At 38.3% G+C, this 15,346-nt stretch overlaps 1 protein-coding gene across 2 annotated transcripts; it reads left to right on the forward strand.

The window, feature by feature from the left end:
- Positions 1–7,595: 7,595 nt before the first annotated feature.
- Positions 7,596–12,220, forward strand: tmem160 (transmembrane protein 160). Of its 2 annotated transcripts, XM_044120671.1 has the most exons (4): positions 7,596–7,932; positions 8,056–8,080; positions 9,260–9,352; positions 10,806–12,220. In XM_044120671.1, exons 1-4 carry the CDS (start codon positions 7,696–7,698, stop codon positions 11,135–11,137), a joined length of 687 nt encoding a protein of 228 aa, XP_043976606.1. In that variant the 5' UTR covers positions 7,596–7,695; the 3' UTR covers positions 11,138–12,220. The 2 variants fall into 2 exon arrangements, with proteins under 2 accessions (XP_043976606.1, XP_043976607.1); XM_044120672.1 differs by lacking the exon at positions 9,260–9,352.
- The last annotated feature ends 3,126 nt before the right edge of the window (positions 12,221–15,346 follow it).

Genomic DNA, 15,346 nt, shown 5'->3' on the forward strand with positions numbered 1-15,346 from the left:
GTCTCTGTCTACTCCCGCCTGCCATTTGCGTGCATACAAACCATGTGACCTGCATCTACCGCCGACGTTCAGTTGCACAAGCGTTATCCGCTATTGTTACAGAATGTAAAAAGTAAACCAAGCTTGTAAAAAAAAAAAAAAAGCCATTGCGACAACTTGAAATGATGCATTAGAGCATAGAGTTAAATAATACACTCAGCCCTAGAGTGAAAAAACAGAGTAGGCTTTATGTTGATTGGGGATTAAATAAATACAAGTCCAGATATAGAACTGTAAAGTCAGTGGCGGTTGTTACATGATTGGGTTCCCGGGCAAGACCATACATTTACCCCATCTGCCTCTTGCTACCAAATAGATATTTCCCACAAGACCAGGATAGAGGTAAGTAACAGTATTACTTAGGAGGAACATTTCAGAGGCCATAATGTGCTTTATTATAATTTTTTTAAGCTAGTTTCTTGTTTAGCAAAAGCTAGCCTGGCTTTTACCTTTCATTCCTACAACTCAACTCAGTTCCAATCTGTCTGGGTTTTCTCCCATTGAAGTGGATTTTCTCAGTGGATTTTTCAATTGGGTCAGTCGGGGAACAGAAGAAGAAGTTGTGAAAGATGACATACATTTTCTGCGCTATTTAAGAATTGTAGTCTGCTGTAGTTTTAGCAATGACAGTGATGGAACTGTCCAAAACAGACAAAAAAAACAAAAACAGAACAACAAAAAAAAGCATTGATAACAAGATGAAGGCTTGAGTATCCTTTGGAATGTGCCTTCTACTGCCTCCTTCTCTACCACCTATGCATACTAAACATTTACAAATACATTTAAACAATAACTACTATTTTTAACCTGCTATTCAACGTCCACTCCTTTTCTTTTTCTTTTCTTGCATTGGCTGTGGAAATAATAGGCCTAAGTCACAGTCAGATATTTTAAAAATCTGTTCCGTGATAGGGGCAAAGGATTATTTAGACTAAATTTTAAACATCATACCCATACGGTTATATAATAACGTGATAGTTAGATATATAGTCATTTTTCCGATATGAAATAAGAAAATATGAAAATAGTTGGGAAAGAATTGTTAGCAAACATCAAAACGGATTTGTGCGTGAAGAAAAACGGGAATAAATATTTTTTTTAAGTAGCTAAAATAGCAAGTTCTGAATTTCGAATGAAGCTACAATTATTATTTAATTAATTTAAAATGGTGCGCTCTGCAACATAAGTTTCCTGCATTTTAATTTTTGACACCGTAATAACAATATAGTGATTTTAGACGATAATCTTGAAATAAAAAAAAAAAATGTTACCATAAGCACCATGACAATTTGTTTTCATCTAAGCTTATGCTTTTGCAGAGCCTGTTTAGGACATTGACAGTCTAATCTGAAAGTTATTTTTAAACTCTTTTGTTTACTTTGTGTAATTTCTATTGTTGTGAATATCTGTAAATTTAAAGAACCTAGTAGCAATAGATTATCTAAATAGTAAATACAAATCGCTTCTATCCTAAATAACCAAACAACTCCACGTTTTGTTGTTTCACCCACGAAGCTGAACCGTCTCTGACCTCAGGGCTATAAATCTTTGCCTATAGACAGGCCATTTTCTTGTTCACTTCTAAATTTGCTTTGCTGGAGGAAATGAGGTTATGTTCTGCTATGCAGCCAGGCCAGGGGTTAGGGCTTGAGATTAATGCCTCACCCTGGAGGATTAGGGACACAGGGTGATGACACAGAACTAGCAAGCCCACATCTCACATCTCTCATTTCAATGTAACCTTAGCATAAAAGTTTATTCAAGGTTCTGTTGTGGGTCCTACAATAGGAACACATGCAAGTATGGAAACGCATAACGTTAATATGTAAATATCCTACAATACAGAAATCTTTATGACTCTAAAAATCTTACATCCTTTCCCCTTTATCTGTCCTGGTCATTTATTCCCATATGACCTTTAACCCTGATTGGATGTGTCAGTGAAGTCATTTCCTCACGGTCTCTTGGTCTGATCAACTAGACTTCAGTTGACTGATTGTCATGACTGCATGTGAAATCCCTGGGAGGAAATTCAAAGGTTGTGCCACATAAATGTTTCAATTAAAATAGTTATTGACATAAACTTGATTTAAAAAGAAAAAGACGCCTTCTGACTATTGCAGTTTTGCTTCAGCTATCATTTCAAAACATTTGTCACACAATTTTATTTTATTATTATTTTTTTTATCTTACCACACATGTTGGTATATCTAAAATGTAAACAACGTTTAAACCCAAACATAGGTATGAATGTGAAGAAATTAAGATGTTCACAAGTTGTGAAACATCATAATACCACATCTGTGATGGTTGTGATCAACATCTGTTACATATGTTGCATGTATAGTGGAATGAAAACTTCATTCAAAATCTGCACAGTGTAGCAAGATGGTATATGTGCCATAAACAAACGCACATGTACTTCTAGTCCCCTCATGTCACATATCTTTGTATATAAAATGTGTTTTTAGACCAAAGTTAAAGCAGACAGTAAGAAAATTTGTTTTGACAGTTTGACAGAAAAAAACCCTCCCAGATTGTTCCACATTTTTAAGAAGAGTACATTTGTACTTTCACATCCCGGTCCATTGTATCCCAAAGCAGCTCTACTGGCTTGAGATCTGAAAACTAAATTGAACGTTTTTGGTAATACACCATGAAATGTAATACATTTTAGGTGATTGGGGCTGATTTCTCCTTGCTCCTCCTTTTCAGTTTGAAGTAAACCATACAAAAGGTTCCACATTCACCATGAAAACAAAGAAACAGAGTTGACTTCAACTCTTCGCAAGAAAGGCAATTAGAGTATTTCTCCTCAGATGTGCAACGACTCTAATCTTACCAAAATTAGCTACAAAGGATAACATTGTCAGTGTTTTGGAGAGGTCATCACAGAAATCGAACTATTGAAAGCTTGCTGACACTAACAGGTGATGCAATGTAATGGGTATACATTTAAAAAGCAAGATATGACAGGAATGTTAGACTCTGGAAACATGTCATGACGCTGGCCAGAGGTGACTTTCACTATGGGCAGAGGAGTGAGCGCAGATAGTAAGTTCATTTTTAAGTCCCGGGTCTTGTCGGAGCAAAACAACCCGAGTCTTTGGCTATTACTCTTAGCAAGATGTACTTATCTCAAAAGCAGCGAGAGATGGATAATCAAGTTATTGTTCGGATTTGATTGCGAGGAAGAGAAGAAGGTTTCTTCACCTCTCCTGCCCGACGTGCTGAAACAGCACACACAGCCTCAACCAGAATTTAGTCTCGATTTCATTCCTGCAGAAAGAGGCAGTTACACAATGAATCCAATAAATCTTTCTGAAAGCCAAAGTCACATGAATATAATGAGTTCGAAAATAAACGCTTTCGCCTGAAAACGATCAAAATGCCATCTTCCCATGATGTGCAACGTGCGATTTGTATTCCTGTGCATTTGCAGAGCAACACGCTTTCTTGTTAACGTGTAATCTTTCTGGCTTCATTAATGTGAGCCAATCATTTATCTGTTGACTGGTCGACGCTTGAATCTAACACTTGTTTGCTCCAGGGGCTGATAAACTGCATGCTCTTTGCCAAGGTCAGCGCTCCCTGTGCAGCTGGCTGGAATCCCCCATACTGTGTATCGCAGATTAGTGCAGCCCTGCACGTATACACATCTCCTCCTCTGTCCCTCTCCCTATCTGTCTCTCCCGCTACTTCCTCCTTTTTGTTGATGCAACAAGACTGGAGCACAGATAACAAAGAGTTAACATAAGGTACAGGCCTACAGCTGCTTGCTTGCTAACTTTATTTTCTTCGCTGATTTTTCTCGATAGGTCAGCAGCACACGTTGTTGTTAATCGAAATTTGGCTGAAACATCAAATGGCAATCTTTTTTCTAATTAATGTTTAAAACACGTCAATTAAATCAACACGTCGAGATGACTTATTGTTTATTAATCCGTGCAACTTTTAGCTTTGTCTTCCATTTGTGGCAATTGGCAAAAGTGAAAAATCACCCTGCTTAGTGCTCAGATGATGAAGGTCAATTCAGAAGGGCCCCACTTTAAAAATAGATGGTAGCACTCGGGTGTCACGGACAGTTTGTTTTTATTTAGATAGCGAGGAAGCAAGGAAAACCTGACAGCGATACTAATGAGATGGTGTGCTTAGGAAAATGACATCGAACTGGATGACACATCCTGAAAACATATGCTGACCAGGCATATGCTTTGCATGGTTTTCCACAGCACTGAGGTGCGTGGAAAACCTAAATGCGGACACGAGAAAACATCTTTCCGGATGAATCTAAACGATTTCTGCCCTTTTCAAGGAACGAAAGTTACAGAATTTCAGATTTTCTTATTATCTGGTGCAAAATCAAGTGGCAGAGTATTCGTAGCCAGAAGACTGGTCTTACCTTGATCAGGCTTCATTTAAAATGAGCCACTGTGTTTCTATCAGTCCATTCTGGAATCATGCCACTCATGCATGTTGGAGTTGCTTTCTTAATTCTGATTTGTTCTTTTGTATGACTTTTGTTGTAATTTTTTGGTTCGGACATTGCTTTTTTTGGATAATTACTCCTGGTTTTTGGAAGCTGAGTAGCTGGAAGGATTTTTGCTGTGATTTTTTAAAAATTTCAGACAGTGGTTGTGATGCATATTTGCAACAACCGGGAGTAATTGGCAATACTCAAATATTGCCTGACTTATGACTCCCCAATCCCAGAGTTCTTGAAAAGAGGGCTTCATGGATGCAAAGCAGGATCAAAGAGCAGGAGGAAGTTCAAACCATTTCTTCCATTGATCATATTGGGCAACTCCAACATCACTCTGCCCTGCTTTTTAACCAAATGGCCAGACAGAGATTTTAAAGCCAAAGCAAATGAGGTGGATTAGCCATGCTTGCCAACGACTCATGTTGTCATTCAAGACTTTTTATTATGAAATATTGTCTCTACTGCCTGGATTTTGAGCCATTAGCATGTCATGACAGCAAAAATCTCTTCAGTCAGAGGCTTCTTCAGATTTGTTGCAAGACTGCTACTGGAGATCCGTCCTGCCTATAGACACAAGCAACATCCACAATGACTCTTTCAAGATACTTGGGTGATATGAGGTACAATAACATCCAGTTTCACTTTGAGATAATGTATTTTTGAATTGAGTTTAATCAAAGTGCTGTTCTAAGCCAAGGGTCTATGAACTGCGGTCTCAGAACCACATGTGTTTGACAAGGATATTACCGTACAATTGGTAGAGATTGTAAACCCAACTTGGGATTTCGTCAAGGGTTTGTTCAAATACTTTTGAATACCTGATATTTAACAACACATAACTTTTGATATCAAATCAGAGCAAACTTTTTTTTTTCTTTTAGGTCAAATAGGATTAACAAATTCTGTCTATTTGTGAAATGTTGGGTTTTTATGAAATGACAATTTCTTTATACTACAGCAAAGAAGTGAAATTTTTTTTTAAACGATTCTAACTGGCCTTTATTGTATAAAGAAGGTTATGTTTCTCTTTGAACAGTGTGCACAAATGTCTAGTTTCAACTTTAAGCCTAGCAGTTCCAGTGAAAACCATTCTAAGTGTTACACTGTGTGAACCTGTTTTTTTTTTTTTTTTTTTTCCTAAGTATGGGCGTACACCTACATTAGTCTCCCATTGTGTTGGGAACTGTAGCGTGAGAGTGGACAGTAGGTCAGCTGCAATATTACATCAAACATTTGTCTTTAAAGATCATACAGCACGCACATTGTTTAAAAAAAAAAAGCACACAGGAACACCCGTACAAACTCCCAGCTGTGCGGCTCACTTTGCTCCTCACCCTGAAACAATCTGATGTGATGAGAGGTGGAGTGTTTCTGAATCCCAGTGGACCCCAGGAGACAAAAGGGGGTCCGGAAAAGGCTGCTCGCTCATCCTCGGCGAGTGCATGTCGGAGCACTGATCCTTCCGCAAACAACACGCACACAAATACACATTTTCACAGAGTGTGGAGACGCGACGTTTTGTGTTGTTTTCTGCCACAAACTCTGTCAGAACCATCATTTCTGAGGAACTGTTTGAGATAAGTGGGAAAGAGGAAAGTTATTGGAGAAACGGGCTACAATACGTGTCATGTCAAAAATAACAGTATTTTATATGGATTTTAAAATATTAAATGAAATAACATTACTCGGTGAAGCTTCTTCATGATCTGAACTAAGTTTCTATATATGTATACTTAAATTTTCTGAAAATCTTTAATGAGTTATTAAAGATCCTTGAATTTACGGCAGCGTATCAGTGTGCAACGTGTGACATTAAATACATAGCAGATGTTATCCCTGGGCGTAAGTGATACTATGGTAAATTTGATTTATTTATAAGTGACGTTTATTGGGTTCAGTTTGTAACTCGCTTAACTAAACATTAACTCGAGTAAGTCGGTAGATATGAAAAAAAACACACCCATTTTATTTAATATCTGTTGCATGTTTACAGCAACAACAAAAAAATGATTTTTTTAAAAGTTATTATAGCTAGACATTTTTGCAAGTAAATAAAATTGCTAATGTCAGATAACAACCAAGTACTTATAAAGTGTTTACAATTTTGATGATTTCATTTTATGCAGAGGAAATTCCTATTTATCATCTATCCATTAAAAATGAATGTACAATAGAATACATATTGACTGGCCTGTTTTACCACTTGTGTTTTTATTAATAGCCTAATGGCAGTAAATGTTTCTGAAGTTCATACAGTTATTTTGTTATTAAACAGAGCAATATTTTTGCATGATTGGTTCATGTGTGACTTGTTTTAAAGGCCCGTGGAGGGCCACAATTCCTGCTCACACTATTAATGAAAAAAATCGCAGTATGTAAATTGGAAAAGGGAAGTTTGTTTCTTTGAGTTGTTCGTTCTGTCTGGCAGCTGTGTTCACTGCAATCTCAGTGAAGAGCTGTGAGGGATGTCATTTGTTGTCATTTGTTTATTAATTAGTTGCAGTTTCATGACCGTTAAATTTGACTAGTGTCACAGACACAAGCAACAGAAATGACTGAACTAGTTTTAAGATATAACCATTAACTCAATGTAACTATTAACGTTCTCCTCTGTGTGATCTGGGGGGCAAAAAGCCCTCATGCTAACATCCAAGTTGCATAAATATGACACTACATATAAATAATGTTGGACGTCACAGTGGGGCTGAAAATGTGGAGGTAGATATAAATAGATGGTTACATTTGACTAGATCGGGGGTTAGGACTATGGAGGCTGACAGGCTGAGACCCTTGCTAGAGTATGATGTCTCAGTATCCTGTACTCTGGTGCCCTCGTGTGGCTTAACCGTGTTATTGCAATTTTCCCAGACATCGATTTCCCACAATTCTGAGAAAATGAAGATAAACATCAGCTCAAATTAAGATAAAATATTAATTTGAAATATGTGTGGTCAAAAATAGTACTTAAATTTGACCTCCATGTGATACATTTAAGTTTTTCTCTAACATGTCAGCAGATGGCGCCGTGGCGTTTCCTCACCAGGCTTACCAGAAGTGATTCCGGGGTGAGTGTGACCACGTGACAGTTCAAAGGGCATGCAGAGGTCGTGTTGTGCTTTTCCTTCTTTCTTACACGTTTGTTTGTTTTTAAGCCAGCCGGTTCTGGTGATGTGATGGCTTTCCTGACTCTGACTCTCTTGGTGAGAAGGCAGCTGCCGCAGGCCGTCAGCTACTTCGCCCGCGCAGTGGAGCTGGGCCGGCCCGGCTGCGGCGGAGTCCCGCTGCGGAGGCTGCATGGCTCGGCGCGGCAGCGGGTCGGGGAGAAAGGCCCGTGGGGCAAGAGCCAGCGGGGTCCGGAGCAGCCACTGCAGCAGTACCACCTCACAGACCTCGACAAGGCGGACGCTTTGGTAGGATTTTAATTCAGAAGGAGGAATGCTGAGTTTTAAATCTTGTATTCAGATTCTTTTGCTTCTAGCTTCTGAAGACAAACTTCATTGTGTCGATATGTTGTGTTTTCTTATGTTTTGCAGATGCTAAGGAAGTCACATGAAACAGGTATCTTCATTCTACACACACACGCTGTTGCAGAACTTGAGTTTCTCCAGAAGCAGGTTAAAGTAGTTATATCTGGTTATGGCTTTTAACGACGCAGTTTCAGTGAGAAGTTCACTTACACTTACCGGGTACACACATATTACCTTAATTTAGGGCTTTTAATTTTCTGTTTCGTCAGTTCTTCTAACAGATAACTCTTTTTATCTTGTGAGGTTTAGAAAATATAGAGAAATGACAACATACTTTTGACACAGATTGTGGGTCTTATAGACTGTTTGGTTTTGCAAGGATAGCGATTCTCAGTAAGACATGACCTCTGGAAATACGTATCATTTCAACAATCCTCAGAATCTTTCAATATATTTATTTCTATCTTGATTTTTTTTCTTTCTTCTTCTTCTTCATGACGGTGTCACTTTCCAGTTATTGTTCTGGAAGGATCAATAAGATCTGAGTCTTTTTCTTGATCTGTCTCTTACATTGGTTGCTGAGCATCTGCAGTTTAGTCAGAAATTCACCTGTCAGGGTTCATATGTGTCGGGTTTCTACGCAGTCTGACAAGCTCAGGAAGAGCTGAATAAGTAGGGGGGGGAAAAAAAGAAAGTAAAAAGACTTAGTTTTAGTTCTCCACCCCCCATAAAATTCAATATTTTTTAGGTAACCAGATTTATTAACAAAATGAGAAAAACATATTTAGGTAGAAATTCTAGGACTGAACAATAAAATAGTTTTAAAAGCAGTAACACAGATTGAGTAGGGCCATCGTTTTGGAGCCACTAAGTGAAAGAACCCATAAACAGACACCAGTTAAAACAAATAGGACAATTTCTGTGTTATGTGGCATCTAGACCTATGAACATTTAAACCTATTTATTGTTGAATAATTCTGTTATGTGCATTAATCTAGGCCTTGACAAAAGATCGTTCTACTAGACTGGCCTGATCAGAGTTTCATGTACGATTAATTGAACCTACAGATTTAAATCTGTTAAAAAAACAAAACAAAAAAAAAACTAAAATTTGTGTGTGTAGAAACTCTCGGTGTAAAACTTCAACGTTCTTGAGCTTTTCACTGATGTGTTTAAACGGTGGTCTTAGACCTGCTTGGCCCTCGGCGTGTGAAAAGAGCAGACTGTGTGACGAGCTGTCGGTCGGTAACATCTCCTCGTGGTTTCGCAGGGTTCCTGTCCTGGTTCAGGAACGGCTTGCTGGCGACTGGGATCGGAGTCATTGCTTTTGTCCAGAGTGAAGTGGGACGGGAAGCGGGATACGGTACGAGTTTCCTCGAGCTTAAATCGCAGAGTGTTGAGGGAGTAGTAAAGAGAATAAAAGGAAAAAGAAAAGCCTCTTTTCCAAACCCTTGCAGAGGCTAAACTGACCGTCCAAACAGTGAGCTGGCGCTGGGAGTTTTAAACTCCCGTTAACAGGAGGACATCCCTAATTAGAGAGAAATGCAAAGCGAACGTGTTGTTTGGAGGCATTTTGTCCCGATGCTGCTCGCTGTCCCAAAAAACAGGAGACATCAAGTAGAGCCTTACTACAAACTTGACAAAGTGTTTTTAAAAGACCAACAAATTTGTCAGAGATTTAAAAATGGCCCATAAAACGTATGTATAGACAAAGGTGGCATATTTAACCCCCTAAATGACCTAAATTAGGCATAACTGACCACCAGAAGGCGGCAAAGTGCTTCTGATGTGTTTTCTATGTGTTGAAATTGTATCAAAAGCTCCAGTGGTAGCTTATACATCCGCCACCTTGGTTTGTGGTGCTTTTGTTTGAATTTCATGAAAGTATTCTGCAAGGCCGTAAAATGTTAATGTAAGGCGATAACTGTTTGGAGAAGTGAAGGGCACTAAGGAAGGAAAGGTAGGAAGAACACAAAGAAGGACAGAAGGAAACAAAGCAGAAAGAAATCAAGGAAAGAAAGTAAGATAGGAGAGAAGAAAGGATCTACAGAACACATATTTAGACGATGAGAAGGCTTTAAATACTTTCATCCAGACCCGAATCAAATCGTTGACTTTTCCAGATTGTGTGGAAACCTTCGTATCTTTTCCTATAGTTGTGTAGGGCGCTGTATTTATTGTACTGTGTCTTAAGTGAAAATGCATGGCATATAAATGATTTACTCATTTCTATCTAATATATTAAACAGTCTCTAAATCATGTTTGTAGAAACAGAAGGTTGCTGTAGTATTAAATTCTTCAAAACTAATAGATCTAACTGGGCTGTGGTTTATTAAAAATAAATAATTCCCTTCGAAAATTGTTGTTCATAAGAAAAAAAAAACAGCTTTTCTCTCTGCTGCAAAATCAATGGTGTTCAGATGAAACATTGTGTCAGATATCTGATGCAGCAGCTGGAGTTTTCGGTCTTTACTGTATAATTTCTCAAGGATTTCTGACTGAAGTCATCAGTAGTGAAACGGAGTCAAGGCTTCGTGTTTTTTTTAGCTTTAATCACTGATGCGCATTTCTGCGATTCAATATTACATGCAGATCTTTATATATATATATATATATATATATATATATATATATATATATATATATATATATATATATATATATATATATATATATATATATATACATTTAAAATCATTCAACTCTTTTTGATTCCTCACCATCAGGTTCACTCAGGTTGCAAAAACAAACAAATAAAAAACCTCTGCAGAGGCTTTATTCCGCAGTAACAGCATGCCGATGTGTTTCTACGCAGCCTTCTTCATCCTGGGAGGCGTCTGCGTGTCGTTTGGCGGCGCATCCTACGTTGGCAGCCTCTTCGCCTTGCGGAGGCTGATGCTGCTGTCGGTGCCAGCTCTGCTGCTCCAGGGCACCGTGGTGGGCAGCGTCGCCCTCTTCTGGCTCTGCGCCGTATCGCTGTACATCGGCCGCCTGGAGGTGGAGATCATCCACGACGACGAGGAGGAGGGGGGGGACGGCGGGGCGGACGAGGGAGAGTGCCGGGAGTGCCGCGAGAGGCGGGAGCAGCGAGGTCACAGAGGCTCCCAGGACAGTGAGGACAGTGGCAGCAAGGGCCAAAACAAATAGCGATCTTCCAGGAATGCTCTGTGTGTGTGTGTGTGGGTGTGTGTGTTGTTTTTTTTTCTTGATGCTCTGATTCAGGGTTTCTGTTATTTGTATGTTTGTGAAAAATGCATGTGTTCATGTGCAGACTGTGAGCTTAAAAAAATGCAAGGCTGTTATCTATTGTTATAAAAAAAATATTCAGGTGAAGAAAAACTTTTAACTTTTTTTTTTTTTTTTTTTTTAAAGAAGCAGTTTAAAGATGCTGGAAATTGTGTAAAATCTGTTTATTTCCTGAATAAACATGGGTTGTTTTTTTTCTAAAAATTCTTTTAGTTCATCTAAAAATAATTTTGATTTTTTTTTTATGCTTATGATTTACTTTTTGTGCCACTGTCAGTTTTCTTTGGAGACTGTTTTAGCAACATGATTGGTAGAATTCACTTTAAGTCTTCAAAATAACAGGGAGTGACAATTGTTTTATCTCAAAAGTTTGTTTTTTTTGTTTTTGTTTTTTTAAATAATCAGAGAAAATGACACTGAGGGCTCAATTTTCTTTTATTATTATTTTACGACTGCAACAGCACTTTTGTCAAGCTTTGTTTTTGTCACTATACTTCCTTAAAACTGTTTGGAAACAGGATATTTTTCACAGTTCTCTGTTTATGTATTTTGTTCTGTTTTTTTTTTTTTTTTTTTTTTTTTTTTTTAATCATGTACAGTACCAAACTATATCCAAAAACTCTTTACAGTGAATCTTCTGTTTTCAGGTTATCTCTAAGTTCTGTTTTAATGGGTGCAAGGAGTTGATGCTGGTAATTATATTGAATTTGTTTGTGGAAAACGGGGATTTACTATTGTTTACTTTTGTGCACCACAGTGCATACAATAATAAAACCAGAGGAACTCTGTAGTGAGACCCAGCATCATTGTTAGATTTTTTTTTCTGATTAATCCCCAGTGGGATATTCACATTTGAGGTGTAAGTTCTTCTTTTGAACGATGATTGAGTTCTTAGATGATCAGACAAAACCACACACTATAGCGGATCTCGCATTTTGTAAACCTTATCAGCTAAATTGTAAAATATAAACCCTGATATTAGTATGCCCAGCCTGGTCTTTTATTCACCTCTCTTGACCCCAACTACTTAAACTTCTCTTTCTTGCAGTTGGAGATATTACTCTAGGAAATACGTTACGTTTTTATTTTAGCTAATGTAGCATTAAGCTACATTAGCTAGGTATTCATAATACTATGAAATAATTTGTATAGCTGCTCTAAAAAAAAGATTGGTGTAAAGCTTTATACCAATCCATGCTCTATTCGCTACTCAAAATAGTAAAAAATAACTTTTCACAAGTGGAAAACTTTGCTGAATTACTGTTAGCTTAGCGTTAGCGGCAGCAAACCTGGGGTTTACTTGAAGTGTCTAATAAGTTAGCTTCTGAGTAGACTGTAAAACTGCATACTGATGCTGAAATAAGAACAAGTGACACAAATGCTTTACATTTTGTACTGTTACTTTAGTCAGTGGAATTAAAGACGAGCAGAAATTATGAAAAGACATAGCTAGCTTAACTGCTACATTGTCAAATAAGACAATGATCTAAATTAATTACAGTGACGTATTTTGTACCAAATTAATCTAATCATATAGCTGAAATATTAAAGAATAGATCTCTAATTGACCAAATATTTTTTGGATTACACTTTGATATGTTTTGTTGTTGTTGTTGTTGTTGTTTTTCCCCTCACATCTAAATTGATATTCCTCCTGATTAAATTTTTTTACAATCCAGAAACCTGGCTGACAAAACTGATGGCAGATTAGTCTATTATCAAAACAATTATACTGCTTTATGTTTAATTAGTATAATTATTTAATTAACCTTCTTGATCACTGCACTCACATTTTGCTGCAGGGAAGCAGAGTGAATGCATTAGCGTAGCCCTCCTCCCCAGCACCAGCTTAATCCAGCCATTAACTCCACCAACAGACTCCTCTAAGCCTCTCTGAGAGTCTCCAGCATTCAGTCATTTCATCTTCTGTTTATTCAGGTAACTGCTTTTCTTATCCTTAAAAATAGGTATTTCCCAAGGTATTAAGGGCTGTTTGAAAACCCCTGTTGAAGATTGCTGCTAAAATTACAGCTCTTCTTTCTTTCTTTCTTTCTTTCTTTCTTTCTTTCTTTCTTTCTTTCTTTCTTTCTTTCTTTCTTTCTTTCTTTCTTTCTTTCTTTCTTTCTTTCTTTCTTTCTTTCTTTCTTTCTTTCTTTCTTTCTTTCTTTCTTTCTTTCTTTCTTTCTTTCTTTCTTCTCGATTTAATTGCTTTTCTTTTTAGTTGTCCACCGTGAATCTAAATCAAACTTCTAAAAGGCCTACAACCTTAGCATGCTTAGGTAATTGCAATTTTATAAAGGATAAAGTTAGCATTACCATTTGGGAACAGCAGGAACAGGATACGATGGATCTAAATATGTCGTATAACTTGATTTTAAGTGAGAATAAATGTTGGAACATCCTGATTTATTCCTCAGCAGAAACAGTGTTTTCATCATATTTATATTACATTAATCATCACTGAAGATGAAAGCTTCGCCAAAGAAGCGTAAACGTCTCGTGAAACACTGTCAGATGCGGTTGTAAAAGTTCTTTAAATCATGAGAAATAAAACATATTGAACTGCACACACTGCTTAAAATCAATGCATCATAAGGGGCCGTCGTGTTTTTTTTTTGTTTTTTTTTATTTCGTAAATGAGGCTGAAGATAATGGGTAAATGCAGAGTCAGTAGATGCTCCTGCTGCAGTGGGAGTCAAAAGATGTACAAACTGTGTTTTCTGTACATGCATAATTCTTATAATGAGCTCCTCATCTGCGCGCATGTATATGAGATGAAATGAGCAGCGTGTGGCTGTATGTAGGCGTGTGTGTGTGTGTGTGTGTGCGTGTGTGTGCGTGTGTGTGAGTACTGGAGTTGGGCAGGGTGGGCTTTGTCTGTGATAACTATCTCTGACTGGGTTAGGGCAAAGGTTTGTGAAATCTCCCAGCCATCGACACACAGCGTTGCTGTTTAGACTCACCCAGCAAGAGCCCTGTCTTCCTCTCCTTTCCCTCACCTATTCCCACCTCTGCTAAGTGTTTTCAGCGTTGCTGGACTTCTCATTCGAGGTCCGACTGAAGGCTCTGCTGTAGTGTGACCACCACCCCGATTCCTCTGCCGGCCTCTCCTCCTCTGATCCCTCCTCCATACCCTTTTCGCCCTGCACTTGTCTCTCCTCACGTCCGATCGTCCACCCCTCCTCCTCCTCCTGCTCTCCCTTCTCCGGCTGCATCTGACTGCACAGGTCTGTTTGGCATGCAGGAGGCTCCTGAGGCCTGGCGCGTCTAAAGGGCAGGGTGCCCAGAGGCAGGAGACGCGGCCTCACTGACAAACACCATCTATCCGAGACCCTGAAACAGCCAAACACAGCCGGCCGTGAGTCCCGGCCTCGTGCAATTTCCAAAGAAAAAACCTCAATTTCACATTAACGGACCCTCAGCCCTGAAAAGTTGGGTTCACCACCTTTGCTTTATTTCAAAAAAGCAGCCGGCTCATCCGCTCTCAGGTGTTAAATATCATACACACGGATCAAAGGATCTGGCTTTAGACGGAGTGAAGTTTAAACTCGTCTGAGGAGAGGCTGGTTGGGGGAAACGGTGACAAAGATGAAAACCTTACGAGTTTTATATATATATATATATATATATATATGTATATATATATATATATATATATATATATATATATATATATATATATATATATATATATATATATATATATATATATATATATATATATATATATATATATATATATATATATATATATATATATGTAAAGAGGAAGAATGAAGGACAAGGAGTGTAAATCCCATGCAAGGCAGAAACTGTCTCCCCGCAATGCCTCGCTTTATTATTCCCTCTCATATTTTTACTTTTTCAAATGCATTTACATGTGCTGAGGTATTTCCCCCGGGAGCACGACTCTAATTCAGGGGGTAAGATAAGCCATCAAAGTTAGTGACAGAGAGGGCGTACGGGTGACTCAATGACAGCCTGAGCTGAAGACGAGTCGGGGGGGGGGGAAGGCTGTCATGACTTTCGCTGGCGCACGCGCACGCAAACGGCACGCAATGGTTTCAGTTGCACAAACCACACCTTTTCCTCACTTTATAAAGGCTCTAT

This window comes from Gambusia affinis, linkage group LG06 (genome assembly GCF_019740435.1).
Source record: "Gambusia affinis linkage group LG06, SWU_Gaff_1.0, whole genome shotgun sequence".
NCBI classification, from domain to species: Eukaryota; Metazoa; Chordata; class Actinopteri; order Cyprinodontiformes; family Poeciliidae; genus Gambusia; species Gambusia affinis.

Coding starts and splice junctions, on each gene's coding strand:
- tmem160 (XM_044120671.1), top strand. CDS start 7,696: ATGGCTTTCCTGACTCTGACTCTCTTGGTGAGAAGGCAGCTGCCGCAG. Junction 8,081..9,259: donor AAGGAAGTCACATGAAACAG/GTATCTTCATTC, acceptor GTGGTTTCGCAG/GGTTCCTGTCCTGGTTCAGG. Junction 9,353..10,805: donor GGGACGGGAAGCGGGATACG/GTACGAGTTTCC, acceptor GTTTCTACGCAG/CCTTCTTCATCCTGGGAGGC.